This window comes from Oryza brachyantha, chromosome 3, assembly GCF_000231095.2.
Source record: "Oryza brachyantha chromosome 3, ObraRS2, whole genome shotgun sequence".
Lineage (NCBI taxonomy): Eukaryota > Viridiplantae > Streptophyta > Magnoliopsida > Poales > Poaceae > Oryza > Oryza brachyantha.
Genome location: NC_023165.2, coordinates 4,425,074 through 4,448,487, shown reverse-complemented (window position 1 = coordinate 4,448,487; position 23,414 = coordinate 4,425,074). Strand labels below are relative to the sequence as shown.

The following is a 23,414-nucleotide window of genomic DNA, read 5'->3' as shown; positions in this document are numbered from 1 at the left end:
CGTCACAACTATACCTACTACTCATTATTACAAATAAAACTATTATGTATGTACTAAGATGCACGTATAATTTTTCTCTATATATTTTTTCATATATCCATCGTTGTATATTCGTATTTCATCATTATGTAACCAAGTGTCTAGTGTAAATTAATAATGACACAACACAATATATTCTTGACCATCTTCCTATAAAATATTACTTGCAATAGGGTATATTTTTAATTTTCTTTCCCGAAATACTCGTTTATGATTTTTAATTACGCCGGGAATATATTTTTTCATTAATTTCTTTGACAAAACTGCACTATATATCAACATATACAACATATTTTTTTTATTAAATTTACTCAAATTTTTTAAATTCTTCTTAAATTTAAACTCGGTTACCGTGGCTTACCGAAGCCGTGCCTCGACGGAGGGCGCGGCGGTAACCACGGTAACGCGAACCCTGGACACACTCACTAACATCTGCATCTAATTTTTCCCATGGTCACAGAAGATAGGCCTGAGTTTATCTGCATTATATGATGGGGGTGGCATATCTGCAAACAAAAAATGGTTTGCGAATAAAACTCTATTCGCTGAAAAATAAATTTCTGTAAAAATTGCAGTACACACATAGGCCCTAATCCCATCCTAGCCCATAAATACAACCCCCGACCCCGTTCCGAACAGATTATACGGGCCTAACACTCGCCAAATCTTTCGGCCCAATTTTACATGGGTCGCATTTTGCTCGCTTTCCGGCCCACAGCACGCTCGTTTCCTCAGTCCGTCGCCTTCTTCCTCTTTCTCTTCCTCTTCCTCTTCCTCATCACGCCTGCGGCATCTGGGCGTCGCCTTCGTCCTCCGCCGCGCCGTTCGGTGCGCGTCCAAGGTAATTGCTGAAGCGTAATTTCTTTAGACATGTATGATGTATGCCGTATATCCGCATTGCTGGAGGGTGAGATTGATTGGGCTTGGTATCACATCTGTTTGGATGTGCATGAATTTTAGGCCAATATAGGCAAGTTTTGAACTCTGAAGTTTTTTTTTCTCCTTTGTTTGGCAATCAGACTATCTTTTCACTATATTGCCTGTCAGAACTCAGAACCTCCTTTATATCGAGAATAATTCTCAGACGTCAATTAAAGCCGCAATACCTGATATGATGTTGGTATGTAATACCCTTACACCCACCGAATATGTTACTAACCATCACGAGTACTTAAATTACTAGTATTAATTTCCTTTTGTAGAAATCTGACATGCTCAGCTGAAACATTCGCATCTTCTCGATTTCTAAATTTAATCTTGGATGCTAGCTAACCCCCGGTGCTTCACTGAATATATCTGCACAAGTATTAAAATTCCCCCAGAAAAGTGTAGCGTATTAGTTTAGCTCTCGTCTGTAGATTCATAGACAAATGAAAGTGTTTTGGAAGAACAAAAATGTGCAAGTGTTGCGTTGACATGGTTGTGGTGCGTCAGCCCATAGGTCACGCACTTGCCTTGTATAGCAAATCACAAGATAATGCTTTCTCCTCGAGAGGCGAGCCCCCCTAAAAACAAGCTAATCACAGGAAAGTTCTACCACCTTTCAGACTTTCAGCATTGTTAATGGGCAGCTAAATTAAAATGCCCCCATCATAAACTAATCTTATCACACGGCCACGTTTCGCCATGGACGTGATCTCTCCTTAAAGCCTTAAAACACTTCGCACACCCAAAACCCCCTAGTTTAATTAGCCCTCACCCAATAGGTCATATTTAAACTTGGAATCCCATCATTTCCCCACTAATAGACAATCGATCACCGTCGACGAGGGTGCCTCGACATCCGTGCACCGACCCCCCTTCGCTACGCCGACACCGCCGCGCGAACCCGACACGCACGTGTCGCGTTCCCGGAGCAGCCAGGTCAGCAAATGTGTGTCCAGGTCATGCTTGGGGAGCACCTGTGTGACTGTGTGAGCATCGTGGTGTGGACGAAGCTGATGGCTGCAAAGCTAAAGAAAGGTTAAGGAGTTGTTTAGTGCTGATTAACGTTAGCCCTTCGCCTTTGTCTGAATGTTCCAAGGTCCCCTACGTATCTCGGCCCCTAGCTTGGCTAGCTAGCTATAGCCAGCCTATTAAGGCCATCATATATATCCTTTGCTTAATTGAATTCTGTGGTTGGTGCTTAAGCTTTTTCTCATGCAACTGGGGGATTTGTTTAAAGTGATGCCGATCGATGTGTGGTGAAGGTGTTAACATGATGGACAAGAAAAAAATATCAGTGTATTAACAAACCATGCAGCAAGCATCATGGTCTGAAACATGCCAAGTGTGCTGCCTTGGAGTTGAAGCGTGCTGTGTGGCTAATTGCCATCCAGCCCCTTCACCTCGAAAGGTGGCACGAAACTTGGCGCCTTTTAGGGGAAAGCAAGGCCATGATTCCCAGTTTAAACCTGGCATCAGTGCCGCTGCTGCAGTTAAAAACAAAGCTCGGAGTTTACACCTGTTGCCACGACGGTGTACTCTCACGGCAGGATGATTGCACGCGTGTCGCCCTGCAACTGGAGGAACTCGTGTTAAAGAAATCTGCTCCTCTCTATGATCAGCTGCCATGTCTGAAGAACTGGATATGATCATGCAGGGTCACCCCTGTTGCGACAGGTTTTGGATTCAACCAACGTGGTTGTTTTATATATAACAAAGTTGGTTACAGAACATGCCCTCGATTGATCATGGACTGCTCTGCTTAATTAACCAACATGTTGCAAATATCAAACGGATCATGTATGTCAGTAATTTTAACAGCCTCGAAGAACTTGCCGGTACGGTCGTGCCTGACGACAAACTGAAGAAGAAGAAAATGCCTTGACTCGTCGATCAAGTCAGTCATGGCAGGCGCAAAATTAGCTTACGGGCGCAAGTAACGACGACGTAGTATCACTATAGCTTAGCTAGCTAGCTACGTCGTAGTACCATCTTATAAAAGTTAAGCTGCGATTAGTAGCCCGATCACGCAAAGGCGATGTAGGAGAAATCGACCAAATCTGCATATATACTATTCTAGGAGTTTGAAAATTTTGTTAAGCTGTGTGGTTAGTCGCTTAATTTGTTCATGTTTAGCGTGTGCTCGAAGAGTATGGTCCTATCTCCTGGTTAGCGCATGCACACGACAAGGGATATCAGCTTTGATCTCTCTCGCACAATACGCAAAATGGATTCGAATTTTCAAAGTAGAGGCCTAGCTGGTTTGGCTAGGGGGTAGAGCTTTACAACAACTTAATCAAAAGCACAGTAAGCTAGCTAGCCCGTGTCCCAAGGAGATTAGGTTTGGTGGCCACTATAGTTGATTAGTACTAGTGTCACTCGTAATCTATTTGATTAACTAATCTCATTGGGATTCCACAAGTTGGAGATGGGGAAACAGGAGAAGGAGGTGTCTGTGATAAGGATGGCAAATGCCATGCCACTCCCTAGTTTAAGGACAAAGCAAAAGCCGGCTACTTGCTATTATATATACTAAGAATGGATTTATTAACTGGCAAGTGATGTGCCTTTGTGTGGCGTATGTGATGCCAAGGGGGAGCATACAGGAGGGGTTTACTAGCTAGGCATGTGACAGGGAATCACCAAGGGTGGTAATCTGCCATAATTACATTGCATGGTGAGCATCTCATTCCATTCGCCAAAAATCTTCTGTTTATATATAACCCCTTACAATATTCAATTTTCACATTGGGCAACGATTTGGTTCGAGAGATATGTATTAACACATATAAAGCTGAATATATTACGGCGTGATATATAATGCAATGCAGATATATGTTTTCACATGTTAAGAAGAAACTGCATCTCCATTTACTACGCTAACTCTAATCTTTTACCTTAGAGCAAGTATAATAGCAGGCTATAAGCTAGCTATATGTTTATCTGGAGGAGAGAGTAGATGAGAGAGAGTGTAAGCAGGCTGTTAGCTTGTAGCTAGTTTGGGCATAGGAACCAAGAAACTCTGGGAGAGTGACATGTGGGTCCTGCATTAATGATGAAGAGCTAACTAGTATATGCGTGGGCTAAAAGAAAACTATAAAAAACCTTATAGCCAGCTTGTTAGCTATATTATTTAGCCTTGCTCTTAAAAACTTATGCAAATATAGTAGCGTTTTTATGTTTTTTTAATTCTCAACGTAATGAGTCATAAGGGCCAAAGGGATGACTAGCTACCGAAGCCAAGAGTCAAAAAGCTGGATGCATGCTTCCTCGAGTGGAAGTATAAAAAACTCTTTGAAGCATGGGAAAGTTAGCTGCTGAGGAACTAACCCATGAAATTTACCGTGCCCTCAACAAATATGCTAGTAATAAGTGTTGACCGATCCTTATCTGGTCTCTGAAGCATTGGTGGTTCCATTGGCCGGTTGATTGAGGGGAGTAGATTGGTTGGCATTTAGTAAGAACAGGGGTTGGTTTAAGCAAGGGGCACGTGAAAAGTCGGACGAGCCGTACCATGGTCAGGCCAGGCCGGCGCGCAGGCCAGATAGGTCCAAGGCTAGCCAGTACCACGTTGTAATTTGGTTTTCTCAAAAGGCAGAGGACCAAAGTGCACATGCATGTGCATGCCATGCCCTGGTGATTAATCTAATCTAATCTAATCGGATTTGAAAGTAACCGCACTCTAGATTTGGACTATGGCAATGCATCTCCCTCTATCTCTCTCGTGATCGAGTATATGATGATCTGATATATTGTAAAGTTCAATCTAGCTGGTCTGGTGATGTTTTACATATTAGATATTAGGAGTATTTTTTTTTCTCTACATGCCTCCTTTTGGTGATATTGCAAGCACTAACTGTTTTATTGAAAGCTAACTATACCACACCACGTTGAATATTATAAAGAGAAAGCGGCATGTAGGTTTACTTAGCTAGGTTATTTATTGTTCATGATACGTGAAGATCTCGACGGTCATCAAGGCCAGTGTTAATAGGGGTTTTATGAAAATGTCATGCAATTTAATTAGGTAACACATCAGTACAAAAGAAAATATAATTACATAAAACTATGAGGAGAGAGAAAAAATTAGTTTTATGGCAAATGAAACGTTTGAGCACTGTTACCAAGGTAGAACTCGCATTGAGGTGTTTGAGGCGTTTCATGCAATCAAACACTGTCTTCTGCATGTAATTAAACTTTTAGCAGTAATTAAATGTTTTATTTAGCTTTAGAAACGGTACATGAAACATTGCATTGTGAGTATTGTCTAATGTATCATTTTATCGAGTTAGCTGTTTTAAAAATTGTGCAGTGAAAATAAGTATCGAGACTGGCCTGATGGTAATTAATCACCTGTGCAGTCTCACTACAGTCGAGCTAGGTAGCAGCTACCAACTGCTCAATAGTACTACGTACGTACGCGCGTATGCATAAGCCGGTAGATCGATCGAAGCCGTTGTGCCTGACATGCATGTAATATACCTTACATATTATGCCCCACAACTGCAGCACGCATGAATTTCTCACCTGCACGCTACGTACGTATAATAGTGTACATACTCCTACAGGCCAGCAGTTTGAGCCACTCCTTGTTCTAATTGGACACGTACACTAGGTGGAGTTCACTAGCTGCAGTGCAGCTTCTTTTTTTGCCGCACAGAAAGTGAAGTCACATGTGACTTGCTAGCTGGAGTTTGTCCTAGTAGCACATGATCAAGAGTCAGTATTGGACACTTGGAAACTCGTAGTACGTGTACCTGTTTCTGCAGGCGATAAGCTGCTGTGCTTGTGCAACTCCGAACCACAGACCGCTGTACTCACGCACGTTTATAGCTTATCCTTTGACCAGACCGATCAAGCTGGAACAACGAGGAGTTCCAGTCGTGTACGTGCTTTCCATAATAAGCACCGAATTATCGACAGGACATGCATGGGAGAGTGATATAAACCGACCAGAAAAGAAATAACACCTGTTGAATAATGTGGGCGCAGTATACTAGCTCTACCACTGCAATGGTCTTTGCATGCATGCCTCAAAAGTCAAGGCAATCAAACTGCTCCTTTAGTACGACGACCATGAGCTGACGAGAGACAAGTCATCTAGTGCGCACGTATGATCAAGATATCGATCATACGATACGCGGCCGCCGATCAACCGGTCGGCGCCCCCGGCCTAACCTACGCGCGAACCACTCACGCGTGGCACCCGGTCCCTGGCTATAGCGGCGTGTGCAAAGCGCCCAGCTACACGGCGGCGGCGGCTTCGATGATCCCCTGGCTTGCCCGTTTGTTCTTTCCGAGAAATAGAAAGCCCGGGCAGCCACGGCAACGGCAAATTTGCATATGCGATCGAGGCTTGTGGCTTCCCATTGCAAGTGCGCGTACGTGGGACTAGCTAGTATACGTACGCGCGCGCGTGCCGTGCTTTACTCCTGTGTCCTGCTTCGGCCGGCCGGCCTTTTGGCCTGGTCTTTTGGATGGAGAGAGAACGACGACGAGCCGGTGGCGGCAGCAAGCAGAAGGAAGGCACAGGAGCAGGAGGCCGGCCCCGATCGAGATCGCGAGACGGGGTGGATCTCGCGGGCGGCGGGGGCCGGGGGCCCCCCGGTCTAGCTAGGGAGGCAGCTAGGACACGGCCATTTGGTACGAGCACTAGCTCGAGAGTTACTACTGTGGAGAGGAGGCTCGAATCCCATTGGGACGTACGCTGGGGCATCATATCGTCGTTGTCCTGGTAGCGTCGTTGCACCCCGCGCTTGGGTTGTGAGATGTGGCATGTAGCATGGCAGGTGCAGTGTATTGTGCGCGCGCGGCCCCCATCGGGTGCGTGGGTTTTGGCAGCTATCTGCTGCGCTGCATCATCGAGTGCCAGGCCCGGCTTGGCCTTGGCTAACCGTGCGCTCGCCACCGCCAGGCAGGTCGCTTTCGCTGTAAAGCAAGCTGCGCTGCTGCCTGCTGCTTAATTGGGTCTGCGCGCTAGCTGCTAGCTCTAGCTTCTTGGTGGGCGCGCGCACAGGCACTCACGCAGCCAGCCTTTCCGTCTACAGCCGTTTTTACTAGTAGTACGAGACATGCAGTGCAGGGCAGCAGATCAGATCTCTCGTCTCTACTTGCATACTGTATGAATAACATGCATGCAATCAGACTATTAGAGTGGGAATGTGGGATCTATACCGTATAATTAACCAGTTATAGAAGAAGCCTGATTGACTGATATATGGTGTGTAGCAGTGTAGGGTATATATATACAAGTTGATTGACACTGACAGTACACTCTCCTAACTCTCTCTCACCTCTCACATCCTTTTTTTTTTCCCTTTGGAGCTGGGACATACTGTGCTGTACGTGTACTCCACCATCCGTCCTCCACGAATCGGCCAGCCTTGAGATGAGGAGAGGAATTGCCGGATAGGCTCAGCTGGGACTGGGAGCACCGAGAGCACGATGCCTTTTTCCCCCACGCGCCAGCGCCCAACGCGTGGCGGCACGGCGAGCGCCAGGCCCCGGGCTCCGGGTCTCCGCGCCGTCGTGACACGTGTGCTCCGTACCGTGTGGGCTCCGTCCTCCGCCCATGTGCGCGCCCGCGAGCGACGAGAGAGAGAGGGAGAGAAACCGCTGCCCATAGGCCGTTTTCTGGTCGAGGCAAGGAGGGCGCCAAGACCAACCCCACTCCCTGGCTGCGCTCCCCTGCCATCTCTCCTGGCCTCTCTTGCTCCTACGGTCCTACCCCTCTCACTCTCTCTCTGCCCCCCACGCCACCACGACCTGGCGAGAAATTAGAGCATCAATGGTTCATCGGTAACAGTACGTGCGCTGTGTTGCTCGTGTGTGCGTGCGTGCGTATGACCGCCGCTACGCCATGCATTCCCTGGCCGGCTGTCTATCTGGTCACACAACACGCACGAACCAGTACTCCGGTAGGGCAATTCCCGTCTGCTTGGCCACAATGATTTTCGTGTCTTGATGGCGAGACCTTTCAAGACGTCAAATCTCGCTGTCGATGCAATGCTGATATGAATTCGTGTGGCTGCTTGACTTGTTCAGTTTATAATTTTTTTTAAAAAAAAACATGATACTAGAGTCTAATTATAAAATAAGTTTTAAAAAACGATGAGAAGAATTTTTGAGTCTAATTAGTTCATCATTAGCATATGTAGGTTACTGTAGTACTTATAACTAATCATGTACTAATTAGGCTCAAAAACATCTCACGATTTCTCCATAATGGTGTAATTAGTTTTATTGTTCATATATATATTTAATACTTTATTTAGATGTCAAAAATTCGATATGATATTTTTAAAAAAACTTTTTTTAAACTAAACATGCCTTAACACCATCAGTATACTACTACATCGTGGATCATATTCCGGTCTTATTTTAGTCGATGGCCAAGTTGCGACATGCATAATATTCCTTGATAGAACCCCTATCTTGTCCATACACCGGTGCACTACTCCTACTGTGCTAGTAGAGTGTGTTGATGAGTAACAAACCCACCATGTCGCCGCTACGGCTTTGAGAGGAGGAAAAAAACACACAGTACTCCTGTTCTATAGAGAACCGTGGCCATATCACACTTCTTTCAGCTGGTCGTCGTGTCGTTGTCGCCGGCCACTCACCCACCATCGATCCTTGCTCACGACGCGGATGCATGTCTCCGGCAGGCCAAGTCCAAATTAACCCATCGCTCGGCCAAAAGGTGGAGCTATACACCAGGCTCTGTTAAGTAAAAGTTGGCTCAGCTGAGCACTCAGAATTTATAAAGGGAACTTCAAATCACCTGTGCGGCGATAAGCTACTTTACCTTCATAGTTACTGCCTCTATCGCATAATAACCTCATTTTTCGATTTCTGTATTTAAAGTTTGAATATTCGTTTTATTTAAAAAACTTATATAAAAAATTTAAAAAATTAGTCACACATAAAGTACTATTTATGTTTTATCATCTAGTAACAATAAAAATAATAATCACAAAAAATTCAAATAAGACGAAAAATCAAAACATCATATCGAAAAATAAAAAATAAACTTATTTCAGGACAGAGGTATATGAAAGGGGTGTAAATTCAGCATTATTTCTTGGCGGATCTAGCAAACTATATACTAAAGGTTCTTAACAAACTATTAAAGTTCGAGTGCCTCCCTTCATTGATCGTTGACATAAAAATTTCAACGGTGACTTAGTAGGGGTTCCCATGTTTCTAATAGGAGCAGAGGAGGCTCGAGCCACCGTCCCCATGTTAGATTCACCTGCATGCATCGTAAATATAAAACCCGTGCATCTGCTATGGTCCATTTGACAAGGTGTATACATATGTACCCTCTCCACTCCAAATTACTTGTTGTTCTAGCCTTGTCCAATTTAGACATTTTTATCTTTGACCATTGATTTCTAGAAATTCCTATAGCTTAACAACATGTTGATTATATATTATGAGAGAATTTGATCTCATAATATATAATGGATGGTGGGAGAAATAAAAAAAATGAAAAAGTGATTAGTGGTACATGTAGTACTATGGATAATACCATAAATATTTATATTATATATATAAGATTCAAATCTCATAAATATTTATATTAGAATGAATGTAATAATAAGGGAGGGAACGGGTATTGAATTCAATGAACTTTCTGGGACGGAGAAAATATTTAAGGAAGGTAATGATGAAAAAATGTTGGACATTGCGTTAATGTGAAAAATGTCAAGTGAAAAGAAAAGAATAAAGCCAATATTATTTAAAGTAAATATAGATAACACAAAATCTAGAAGGAAAATGAATATTGTATTCTAAAACTCAAATTGATACTGAACTTTAATCAAAATGGATAATTTTTTTGTATTTCATATTACCACTCTTAAACATCAAATTTGAATAAACGTTAATGTATTCAATATCACACCATCCTATTCCAAATTGAAATCATTTTTTAATTCATAGGCGTATTTTCAACTATTTCCCCGCATTTCATGTATTACACAAATGATATCGTGTTTAAACTATCCATTCCTTAATTGTTTTGCAATTATAAATGTATTACATTTCATCTCAAAAGAATTAATGTTTTTTCACTTCTAAAGCAAATTACGTTACATTAGGACACGTACAAAGGACTCTAATTACTGTTTCTATCCCTGCATGTTCACTGACGTGAAACAAAGAGAGGATAGGAGAGAGAAAAGTGGTTGTTTTGCATAGAGTTAGCAAAACATCGGCCCTTGGCACATAAAACGATGAGACAACCAGAACATCTGCTTTGTACGTGTGCTAACTCTAATCAGAGATGCTAACCAGATGGAATACGAACGGGAAATTAACTAGTCTATAATTATAAAGAGTCAGCTTGAGAGATTGTCTTTTGTATGTGAAATTTTTTCTGTTGACGTGGCTTAAGATATAGCCATAATGGACTCTACCATTGAATATGTCCTTATAGACCAAACTGAATCAGTGGAAAATGTACCCAACAAAATAACCTTTTATGTACTCTCCTTCGAAACAATGATGTATTATAATAAATTATGCAAGAAAATATCATTCCTCGTTGTGGTTTTGGCATAAGCATGCGTGGCATAGTGCGCAACTTTAAACATGTGAATGGATGCAAATCCTCTGCATTATTGCACAAATGTACCATAGAAACAACATTCTAAGTCTACTAACTAACTAATGGGTGATACTATTGTATAGTACTTTTACTGTATCAACAACAGTTACATGTACTAAGGCCCGGGGTTGCTTCATTCTATACAATTTTTTACTGTAGATAGCATTCGATCTGATCCTCTAGTTTTTTATCAGATGGCTACAAGGCACACATAATTAGTGCAGTTTACTGTTCATCCATCTGTTTTAGAACTTAGGTCATGTTTAGTCAAAAACATCACATCGAATCTTTGGACACCTAAATAAAGCATTAAATATATACATTAAAACTAATTACACAGTTATGGAGAAAATCGTGAGACGAATCTTTTGAGTCTAATTAGTACATGATTATCCATAAGTGCTATAGTAACCAACATTTGCTAATGACGGATTAATTAGACACAAAAAATTCGTCTCACGGTTTCCAAGCGAAATCTGAATTTTGTTTTGTAATTAGACTACGTTTAATAATTCAAATATATAACCGTACGTGTCGATGTGACATGTCTCCCAAAATTTTTTGCCAACTAAGGGGCTGTTTAGAGCATCCCCAACAGCTCATCTATCCCATCCTTTATCCTGAAAATAGAGGATGAAAACTACAAATTGAGCTCCAACAGAACGGCTATCCTATCATCTATTTTTAGATGTCATCCATATTAGGAGAGAGAACCTTCATATTTAGATGATCTCTCTCCATCCTCCAAAGAGATATAGAGGATGTCATATATGGATGATCTAGTGGAGTACAAAGAGATATGAAGGATGAAACTAGTTTAGATGATCATCCAAATGAAGATATGGATGACCAAATTTAGATGATCTGTTGGGGATGCTCTTAGTTCCAAAAATTTTCACCCAAAAACATCACATCGAATCTTTGAACACCTAAATAGAGTATTAAACATAGATAAAACGAAAAATTAATTGCACAGTTACGTGAAACGAATCTTTTAAGCCTAATTTGTATGTGATTAGCCATATGTGCTACAGTAACCAACATATGCTAATGATAGATTAATTAGGCTCAAAAGATTCATGTCGCGGTTTACATGCCAACCGTAAAATTCATTTTCTCATTTGTGTCAAAAACCCTTTTTCGATGTCCGATTAAACGTCTGATGTGATATGCAAAAATTTTCATTTCACCAATTAAACACCGCCTAAACGCAGCCTTAGAACGATAGAACGTCCGCTGCAGAGGAATACGCCTCATCAGACACCGGCCGGTTTTGTTGTAGACTTGTAGGGTGTTGATAGCGTTTGTGTGATTGTTTGTAGATGTGTCCTGGTAGGTGTAGTACTCAGTTACTCACGGTGTTCAAATTAACCTTGATTTAGAAAGGAATCGCTGTTACTAAAACACATGGTGTGATCTTTCAGTCTTTCTCACCCCTGGCACGCGACTCCTCACCGATGATATAAAATGCAAGGAGTAATTAATCGATTAATGCCACTCTTTGCTTGCAAGAGATGAAATCAAAATATCAAATGATTAGCCGTAGCCAACCGCTAGGTGATGCACGTACATACATGCCTAACATGGTGGCCATTAATTTTGGAGAAAACGTACCATTTCTGAGAGCTCTTTATTAAGAAATGCTAGTCAATGCTGACGACTGAACAAGGAGACTTAGGCCGCATTCATTTTTGTTGTAGTTTCGGGGTAAGGCCGGCGCGGAAAAGGTATTATTAGTAAATGATTCATTATTTATTAAATATAAAAATTTTAAAAATAGATTAATATGATATTTTAAAGTAACTTTTCTATAGAATTTTTTCATAAAAAATACACCTTTAATAATTTGGAAAGCATGCACATGAAAAAAGAGTGTAATCCTCTTGAACGCGGTGTTAGAACATAATATTTTTTCTTATCATTATTAGATTATTAAAACATATTATTTCTCCATATTATTTTAAAAATATATTTTCTCATAACACTTTCGTGTATACATGACTTATACTTCTAAGTTAATTACATACATTTGTTTCATATTATAAATCATTTTAGATTTGTTCTTAAGTCAAAACTCTTTAAATTTGATCAATTCTATAGAAAAATATAACAATATTTTCAACCCAAAGTAGACATAATATGAAATTATATTCAACAATTGATATAATGAAACCAATGTGTTGTACATTTTTCTATAAACTCAAATAAACTTGAAAATATTTGACTGTGAGGACAAAACCAAAAGCAGTTTATAATAGAAAACGGAGGAAACATTTATTAAGTTTAATTTCTAAAATATTTATTTTGCATTTTAAATCAAATCATTACTTTAAAATAATAGTTCAATTAATTCAAACGATGGGTTAATCAACTCTGAACTCTCCTCTTTAGGCTCTATTCGGTACGGAGGGGTTGGAAGTCCCCTTACACGCAAAATAGAGCGAAGGGTTAGCGTATGGTTCATTAAGTACTATGGCTGCGTTCGGCAGCATACATAAGATATCTAACTCTCCTTATTTTTCGCGCGCACGCTTCCCAAACTGCTAAACGGTGTATATTTTACAAAAATTTTCTATAGAAAAGTTGTTTAAAAAATCATATTAATATATAATATATTTTTTAATAATTAATAATTATTTAATTATGTATTAATCTATTACTATGTTTTTCGCGCTAGATAACTAACCCACCCCTCCTCCCAGCTGAACGTGGCCCGTGTCTATTTTAAAATATAGGTATTTAAGGTTGTTTAGTATGGACTAAGGTTGAAAAGAAAATATCAAGGAGCCCCTTAAAAATGAAGAATAGATGGGTGTGTGTGAGATTAGGATTCATATCCTCTACCATACCATGATAGCAGTGCTGGTACCGATACTGACATGTGACCCCGTAAAACGATGTGACATATATGTCAGTGGCTGTAATGACATCAACATAATGGTAGTAGATCTAGGCCTATGAGAAAATGTAAAAATAAAATGAGAATAATTTAGAATGAGTATTGATTTATGGGACAAGTGTGGTAATACTCTAGATTAGTGTAAACTTAGGGTGTTATAAGTAGTACGGTAAATAGTACCAGAAATGCTTATAATAGGACATAATTTAAATACTAAAATTGTTCATATTTTGGAACGAGCAGGGTATTAGCTAGTAAACAGTTTTGAATGGGTTAATATGATTTTTAAAAACGCATTTCTTATGGGTTTTTTTTCAAAAAAACACCATCTAACACTTTAAAAATTAAAGGTATACAGAAAAAAAACAATGTATAGAAGTTAGAAAAAAGAGGATCCGAACATAACCTTAGCAGAGTTGTCGTGAAGTTCGCATGATATTATTTCTTTCTTGAAATAACGTATCTAACATACTAGCTCATGACCTAAAACAATTACGCGACTAATCCACAGAATGACAGAAGTACGCGATGAACTTCAATGCGCATTTATATGACCAAGTTTGCGTGTGGATAAGGAATTATATATAGCGCACGTTTTCAAATTAATGCTTACTATATAACACGAGGATTTGCCGTTCTTGGAAGAGCATGCAGAATATATATACTCCTGCGTAACAAAGCAACGATCGCCACGACACTATTCACCTACGTATTCAATATGGACTGTTCTGAGAACATGTATACGCAGGCACGTATTTCTAGGGCGAAAAAACCGGCCAGGAATAGCCGTGTGGTGTCGTCGCAGAAAAAAAATGGTGCACACTGTTCACACAAACTTTACGATGTTGCATGTAGGCTAACTAGCTGCTGCCTGCAGGAAGCAACAAGCTACAGTAGTTGAACGTGACAAAGAGAGAAGAGATTGTAAGTAACCTCCTCACTCGCGGCGCCGGTCGTCCGGTCAAAATAATCGGACACTTCACATGCATGGTCGCTTAGCTAGTACTAGAGGCTTATCTCCTCAACATCCAGACGACGTACAAGTACGCATACTCCACTAGTAAGATACTAGTAGTAGCTCTTTTGCAGTACTAATAAGCTGATTAGTACTGCATTTGCGTCACATCTGCCTCGCTAAAAAAGAAGTACACTTGGGAAAGGTACAGCTCGAGCATGCGCTGACGTGAAACCTCGCTCTTGGAGTTGTTAGGCGTGCTCGTTGTCTCCCCGGGCCCCGGAACCCCGCGCCCTGTTTATCCGAACCTTCAGGTTAATATCTCCACCACGTCGTGGTCGGTCTCTGCGGACTGGCGGGCGGGCGCATGCGATAAATCCTCGTCACTCTATCGTGCAAAACCACGTGGTTTGCAAAAATTATCTGCCACTGTGCCACCAGGGCCAAATAGTAAGATCGTACGTGTACTGGCGCGGCTATCCGCGTCCGCAGAAAGAGCGATGCGTGCAGGAATTTTTCACACTACCGGCTAGTGCGATCGACCGCGCGGGGCTCGCGGGTGGGTACGTCGCTATCGGCAAAAAGAACGGCTTGCGTCCGTCCCGCGGTGTACCTTAATTGCGCCGCGCCAGTACGTAGTTGCGCTTGGCGATCGAGTGACTGAGATAGACGTACGTACGTCGCCGGGCGGCCGGCGGCGCGCGGCGGCCGGCAGACGCGCACCAAATGCCGGTTTCCCTTATAGGGGCGATTGTTTAGCATTTTTAATGAAAAACTTCAAATAATATATTTATAAATAAAAAATAATTTATAAATAAAATTTTTTATACACATTCACAGTGATCTAAAAGATCAAAGTTAAAAGTAAAATTTAGTAAAAATTAAAATTAACTTTAAATTTAAAGTTAAATTTAAAATATTGAGTTATAAGCACGGGTAGAAGTAAAAACAGGGGGATACAAACGATCGATCCATCTCGAGTTCTCGACCAGCTGCCGTGCTAATGCTGAGCAAGCGTGACGGTGTGAGGGTGGCACACGGTCAGTCACACAGGCGTCGTACGTACCCGCCGTGAGATCGCTTTCTTGGTGCAGCTAGCTAACTGCGCAGTGTGCACCCAAAAAAATTATCAACTGCCAACTCCTAGTAGTACTACTGTATGTACAGTAGTTATACCACTACTTGGGCCAGTACAGTACTAACAGCACAGGACTGGCTCACCCTCTCCCACTATATAAATCCCCCGGCTGCTCTCCGAGCTCACAGACTAGGACACCGGTCACTTGATCTGCCATTGGCACACAGCACACACCCCTCTCTCTGAAAACTCTCTCTCTCTCTCTCTCTCTCAAGAAAGCTCAAAGGTAGCAAGTAGTAGCATCGATCGAAGCTCAGCAGATTTCAAGAATTTGATATAGCTAGCATAATTAGTCTTTAGTGCATACACACAGCTGCTCTTTGTTTTTGCTCGATCTTTCGGCTTTCACTCGGAAGATGACCCGCGAGGGGGAGGAGAAGCTGCTGTTCCCTTCGTTCGCCTTCCCGGAGTGCTTCCCGGAGGCCGTCACCTCCGGTACGCGCTTGGTTCCTTACCTCGGCCAAGTGCTTGCTAGTTCGCAAGCTAGAGGTAGATCAGCTGATGACAATGTGTTTTTTTTTCTCTCTTTTTTGTTGTTGGCTATCGTGTTGCAGGTGGAGAGCAGAAGAAGGCTCGGCAGCGGCGGAGGCGGAAGGTGAAGCCGGAGGCGTTTGCGGCGGCGACGGGCGAGAGCGGCGTGGATGAGCAAGCGAAGAAGCGGCGACTGAGCGACGAGCAGGCGCGATTCCTGGAGATGAGCTTCAAGAAGGAGCGGAAGCTGGAGACGCCACGCAAGGTGCAGCTCGCCGCGGAGCTGGGCCTCGACGCCAAGCAGGTCGCCGTGTGGTTCCAGAACCGCCGCGCCCGCCACAAGAGCAAGCTCATGGAGGAGGAGTTCGCCAAGCTCCGCTCCGCCCACGACGCCGTCGTCCTGCAGAACTGCCACCTCGAGACCGAGGTATTACATATATACATAATCGATCGAACAACAGGTATCACGGGCGTGCGTGCGTTCGTCGTCGTTGCTGATGAGCTGCGGCTTAATTTTGCACGTGACACGCGCAGTTGCTGAAGCTGAAGGAGAGGCTGGCGGATGTAGAGGAGGAGAAGGCGAAGCTAGCCGCTGCCGCCGCGGCGACAGGCGGTGGTAGCGCCGGCGGCGGCGGCGGCAGCAGCCCGAGCTCGTCGTCGTTCTCCACAGTGACGTACCACCCGGCGCTGGTGGGGCAGTTCGGAGTGGAGGCAGCCGCCGAGGAGGCCGACCTCTACATGAGTGAGTACGCGTACAACAACTACATGCTGGAGCTGGCAGCGGCAGGCTACGGCGGCGGTGTCTACGACCAATTCAGCTGAGCGCCGCCGGCGCCGACGGAGGAGGATTAACCAGCTAGCTAGCTGCTCTCGGACGTGTTAATTAATGGACTGATCAATTGCAGGGTAGTAACGTAGTAAATTCAGTAGTGGTGTTTATTAGCATCGATCGATATATCATCAGCCGTTGCCCTAACGAAAAATCTTTAGCGGTGACTTTGCTAAGTCATGTAGATTATTAATTGGAGGTCTCTGTAAGTATATGTTTAGAATATCATGCAAGTGGTTGCCATGGACTGATTAATTATGCCGTGATGTAATATTGGGGGTACTAGACTACTCACGATCAGAACACAAGAAGATGCATGCACAAGTTTTGGCGTCTTTTGTCTTTTATGCCAGCTCACTTTGTTCAATTGTTCTTGATGTGGATGGAATTGGCCTTGGGCCAGCTGATTGGGCTTCCTCTAAGTTCTGGGCTTCAAAGTTCAAACACCACATACGAAAAGAAAAATGCAGTACTACACTGAAAGAAAGACATGTGCTTAGTGCATAGGAGTAGTACTGACTACTACTGGAGTAAAGTTGCTTAGTGCTAGTAGCATTGATGTTGCAGACAGGAATAACTGTTTGAGCACAACTTCTCAGCGAGAGAGGTTGAAAATAGTTAATGGCAGGTTGCCTAGCTACACTTTGGGACGGCGATGTGTACCGCCCCGTGAAAAACCACGAGCGATTTATCCGGATCAAATGATTGCATGCAGCAGCAGACGGATGAAGCCATCACTCACTCGCAAAGTTAGCCTCTCTATCCCCTCTCCACCTTTCTTTTTCTGCCTGCATGCCTTCTTCCCATGGAGATAAGCCTCTGCAAAGACGACCTGATCAAAAGCGAGCTCCACCTGGATGTCCTTTGCCCTCCGCACCGCGGCCGCCACACAACCGAAGCAAACACAAACAAACAACCAACCAACCAACCTGATCAACCCACCACCCCCCGCGCGCCCGCGACAGGGACGTTCGTCGCAGGAACGAACGAAGGACTGACGTAATCACCGTGGCGGTGATGGTGATGGTGTGGTGTGCGTGTGCGTGTTTTCTCGCGTACGCGCGCACGTTCTCGCTGTCGTCGCGCGCGCGAGGGACACCCACCCATCCGCGACCACGAGCCGTCGCGATCGGGGGCGCTTTATTATGGTACTACAACGCCGGCGGGCGGCAGCGCGCTGGTGCAGTGGCTCACCGAGTGAGCAATCAGCACAGGTAGCGTGTGTGGTTGTGGTGCAGTGGAAGAGCAAAGGGAGGGAGGGAGACCTAGATGAGCTGCTGCCTTTGCTTCCTCCTGGAGGCATATGGCATATGGGATATGGGCGTTCTTATCCAGTATTCCTCCCCCCGTGGAAGGATGGATGGATGGATCGTGGGGGAGGGTTGTACGACGATGCGGACCGACCCGATGAGGATGGAACAGGGAAGAGAATTTTCAGCGCCACTGTCCACTCTCCACGACGGTGGGCCCCGGTCGGTCCAAGCGAGAAGGAATGATCATCTTGCGGATGATTGAGGCTGAGGATCACATCCAGATCAGAGCGCCATTAGTTTTGGCTGCCTGGTGAACTGAACTCATATACTCCTATGTACTTGCGTCTGATCCGATGCGAGTACTCCTTTTTCACTACTCCAGTAGTCCAGTACCCCACCAGTAGAAATCGTATGCAACAGTAGCTGATCGGTGTACAGGTAATTTAGGATGGTTTAAATAAATTAATTAAGTCTATTATCAGTATGGAGCCATGGAAAGAAATATGGCAGCTAGGAGGGGGAAAATATCAGGTCAGGCAGCTAAAACAGCTGAAAGAATAGTGGATTAATATTATACAAATACATCCCGGTTCGTGCCTCATGAGTGCAGGGGGTGGGTAGAATTGAGAGGCATTCACTCTCACCCAAATGAGACAACTCTCCAGGTGGATTGATCATTCACTCGCATTGTTCACTTACAAGATACAGCAACTCCAAGCATTTGACTGATACCGAGCAAAAAGAATTAGCTGACAGCTACGGCAGCATGCAGGATAGTGCCCTCCGTCCTGAGCCCTCCAGATGTGCCACGGCCCAAATTAGCCTATTAACTTGGTATCAAAAGTTAACACGAGGGAGGCCAGGCTACCTATTCCTCAGCGATGGAGCGTTGGATTTCCTTGATGAACTGTATGCAAGAGGCTCTTTCACAGGTGATGTAGGGAACGGTGAAGACGGGGGCAGCTGCCTCTGACTCGAGATCGAAGAGAAACAGCTCAACGGGTTCCTCAGCCGCCTTTTCTCGCAATCTTCAGGGCGACTGTTTGGATCATGGCCGACTGGGGAGATCTTGAGTGATTCTGGCAGAAGACAGTTGCAAATGGCACCTGCAGAAAGAGGATACACGAGTTTCCGCTTGAAAAACAAGGATCTCAAGAAACAAGGAGAACTCCAAAACATTATGACACAAATCCAATGTCTAATGAAGAATTTTATCTCTTATAGGACATTATGCATTGCACAAAGTAATGGATGAAGCTGCTGGATTGGGCCAGATACTTAGCACAACGCTGGCTTTATGCATGTCGAAAATTTTGCAGTGCTTGTAAATATAAGTAGGGACTTCCTGAATCTTTTAGAAGATAATCCACCTGTCATCACACAACATGGTGCCAGGTGAATCTATACAAGTCAACATGTTTCTTTTTTTATTGAAAAAAGTTCTTCCCACAAAGAATCCAAAGTCAAATTACTGTAAAGAGTTGCACTAGCATATGATGTGATTGCTAAAGTACTTTTGCTTTACACAATGACCAATGAAGATAATCAGAAACTCCAGGAACATATTTCTGAAAGTCAAGTGGAGATGATAATTTGTGGGCAAAATATGATGGCGGTAACTGTCAGACTGCTCAATGCATTCTGACAAAGCACATTAAGATGCAGTCATTGGCTGATTGGCATCATAATTTCGTTCAGTTTGTTAGGAGACTATGAACAGCTAATATAAGCATTAGTGGTTCTAAAGGTATGGTACCTATTCTGGCAAGGCGATTTACCCATTTTGGAATTTTGTTACCAGTCAACTTGTAACACATGTCCTTGCAAAAGTGGTTGCAGTTCTTCGTGATGAGATGATAAGTATCTCCATTGTAGTTCACTGACTGTAGCTCCATGAACTGCCGAACTTGGAGGGGATCTAAGCATGTTGTACCGAGAAATATCGATTTCCTGAATCTAAAACCAGGACATTGCCGAGGCTCTACTTCAAATACTCCACTTGAGGGGTAGTCGTGTGCTCCAAATGCATATTCAACACCATGTACTGCAGATGAAAGGCAAATCAGGATAACAATTGTTATTCCATAGAATCATAGCTGAAATACTCTTTCAAAACAAAACCTATCACCAAGATTTGCATATTGATGTGAACAGAAATATTAAACTGCATTTTCTTCTGTTCTTTGTAACCAGCTCCTAGCCTTAATTGTTGTCTTGCATTTTTTTGCAAGCAGCATAGCATATCAGTAACAGTAATAGTCTCTGCAACACAATTTAAACCAATTGCTACATTTTTTTTCCTTTAGAAAGCACCTGAATTTGCACGTTCAGTTATCCTATATTCATTTTCTCCATACACAAAATGTGGCAATGGCATACATCAGGGTAACAGTGATGTACCACCAGATAAAAAAGATGACCTAGTGGCTAGTGGCGGGGGAGTCCTCAAAACTTGTGACCATGGACTAGCAACATTAAACAAGACTGTTCATTCTACTAGGGGTCAAGGGATGGTTATTGATGGCCCTTGCAATATCTTAAACTCCCATTCACAACCGTGTGCGCCCTAATCTGACTGGCACTATCAAAGCTACAACATGTAGCCGGAACTATCAAAGTGCTCATCCTCCTCCCATTCCTAAACAAAGCTAGCACAACCAGTATTTTCACAATTCACAAAATTGGTGCTCCTTGCTCTCACATCTTTCCTAGTTCACATTTCCTATGAAATGCACTAGCACTGAGTTTGAGAATTGTTCTGTTACCCTTGGTGACGTGAGAGATCCTACAGTTAAGTTATTGCTCGAAGAAATCGTTATGGAAGGAAAATAATTTATCGCTTAGAAGCAAGCACTATAAGAACATGGATCATTCGTAGAGAGACTTGCTTTCTCAATGCATGTTTTTGCAACAACTTGATAGAAGAGTAATGTTGGTGATATGAAATTGAATTGCATTTTCTAGACACCTTAGTTCAGGCAAAATAGGCAGTAAACCATAGTATTAGATAGCATCAGTGTGGCGTTACTAGCTCTATTCTTTCTAAAACATCAAGCAGAAGTGAAGAATGCAGAGAAAGATAAGCCATCACACAAATTGCACATCAGCTAGAAAAAGGCAGATATGGCAGAGAGAAGAACCTTCGATTCCGGAGTGAAATATACCGAGGCCTGCCCAATATACATAACCATTCATGGGTGTCAAATCATACACATTAAGATAAACTGGTGTGTCATCTGGAGATTGACCAGCCGCCTGAACCTTGGGAAACAAAAAGAAACGCAATGCAGATTTCCTGCTCAACTTCAGAGGCATAAGTGACTTCCATCCAGGTCGTTTTGTCCTTAACTTCATATTCCTGCAAATAATCAAGTGGGATGTCAAGATATGTAGGATCAGTTTCAACAAGTGCTAGCAAGATAGAATTTCTTTCTTGTTCTGGGTAGATTAAATGCTTTCAGTATGCTTGATAACAGTGGGAATAACAAAACTTAGATAAGATAAGATAAGAAAATGGAAGATTATGTTGAATGCTGAGAAGGTTAGCTCAAAGGTTTCATAGAAGAAATGTAAAACGTCACGGAAATGTTCCCCGTCTATATTCCATGTTTCCACTAACATTCTTAACTCAGCCAATTCCAAAAAAGAAAAAGAAAGGCACAGTAGTTCATCATTCTCTCTCCTAGTTTTAGTTAGCTTGCAAAGCATACATTCAGTGTTAGCTACATGGTATAAAAATAAAAGCTCTGGACGTCTAGGAAATGCCGAGAATTCTTCCAGTAACTCTTGCAGCGAAGACTTTTCAGTTTTCAGTAATTCAGTCATTGACCCCTTGTGAATTTACCTTTTGTAAGTTTGACATCGGAGAGAACAGTAGTCAGCAAACTAATATGAAAGATAGTCATTTCCAATGTCAAACGCTAGAATTTGGTCTCACTAAGTTTCCATTATCTAAAAAAGGAATTTAGTATCACTGCAGTTTCCAAGAAGAGCTAGGAGAATTGCAAGTGTTGCTTTGGGCTGGACTTCCTCTTCTACTTCTACTGGAAGTAATTTAATTCGAGGCACGCCTACATTTACAGCTCTCATTTGAAGCTGCAGTCCTTCAGACATTATGCGAGAGGCAATAGATCGGATCTGTTCTTCATTTTCCCACCTTAGTCTCTACCAATAGCTAAAAAATATGCAAAGATTGTTCCTTTTACACGGTGCTGTAATTAATGCAGCATGATCTTCAGCCAGCACCCAAAATAGCACCCCCAAGAAGGCCCTCCTTTTCAACAATGCAACAAACAATGTTCGTACCAGCTTGTTTTTACATTACTAGAAAACCAGTCATTAAGAGAGCAGTGTCACAGACACAACCTTAAATTCAACTACATGTTTCGGTAAAAGTAAACAACCTGCACTATTGCTACGAAAGCAACGTCTGGTACTGCTACCAAACTGAACTGAACCTCCCGAAATAACTTCACTCTCTACAAACGGGGAAAGCAAAAACGAAAAAAAAAACGATTTTGACATGAACGACCACCCGTAATTCTCCCGGTCCCTCCTCTAACCGAATCAAGAACCAGGCAAACGAAGAACCCAAGAGAGCTCGGAGCGGCAGATCTAGACCAAGATCTTGCCGCACCTGGGAGGGAACCAGCCAAGAAAGCAAACGGCTTACCGTGGAGCAGAGACGAGAGGAGGCCAATGGCGAGGCCGAGACCGTGCCGGAGAGGGAGCCCGTCGCCGGAGAGGGGGAAGGAATCCGAGGAATTCTTGGAGGCGCACCAGCTGGGTGGGGTGGTGGGGTGGTGTTTGGTTGGTTTTGGGGAGGTCTCGTGATGGCTGGGGAAAAGCACCGCGGACGCGGAACAGGGACCCCCCATGGGAGGGTTGTTTTTGTAATTTTTCGCCTCGTCTTTTTTTTCGTTTTTATATTTATCCCTTTCGACCTTTTCTTTTTCGAAAGCTCTGCCTTTTATTTATATATATTCGTACAGTGCATTAATTGGATCTTATAGTGATGACTAGTGAGAGAAACGACAGACAGACAGCCCCCATGGAGAGCTGTGCTAAGGGCGGGTTTCAGGGGAGGAAAGTGCCAGAAATCTCTTTTGATTTTGATTCATGTTATGCTTTTGGTTTCAAACGAAGATCTACTCACTTTTTAAAACCAAAGATTTGGAACTTGTGGGGCGATGGACATGGCCATTCTGTCTAAGACGAGAAATTTAGGAAAGGAGTAAAATGTAGCCGATGTTTTTAGTCTTAGAACGACCTGGTTTAGTGTCATACCTACGCA

At 43.0% G+C, this 23,414-nt stretch overlaps 2 protein-coding genes across 2 annotated transcripts; one reads left to right on the top strand and one right to left on the bottom strand.

Moving 5' to 3' along the window:
- Window positions 1–15,713: 15,713 nt before the first annotated feature.
- Window positions 15,714–17,255, top strand: LOC102704873 (homeobox-leucine zipper protein HOX12). The gene is made up of 3 exons (XM_006649506.2): window positions 15,714–16,003; window positions 16,123–16,466; window positions 16,574–17,255. Exons 1-3 carry the CDS (start codon window positions 15,925–15,927, stop codon window positions 16,859–16,861), a joined length of 711 nt encoding a protein of 236 aa, XP_006649569.1. The 5' UTR covers window positions 15,714–15,924; the 3' UTR covers window positions 16,862–17,255.
- Window positions 17,256–18,650: 1,395 nt separating this feature from the next.
- LOC102704596 (deSI-like protein At4g17486) lies at window positions 18,651–22,967 on the bottom strand. Its single transcript, XM_006649505.3, has 4 exons — window positions 22,794–22,967; window positions 21,262–21,479; window positions 19,878–20,165; window positions 18,651–19,227 (listed from the first exon to the last, which is right to left on the bottom strand). The coding sequence occupies exons 2-4, from the start codon at window positions 21,473–21,475 to the stop codon at window positions 18,986–18,988; spliced, it is 744 nt and encodes a 247-aa protein (XP_006649568.1). The 5' UTR covers window positions 21,476–21,479; window positions 22,794–22,967; the 3' UTR covers window positions 18,651–18,985.
- Window positions 22,968–23,414: the final 447 nt, after the last annotated feature.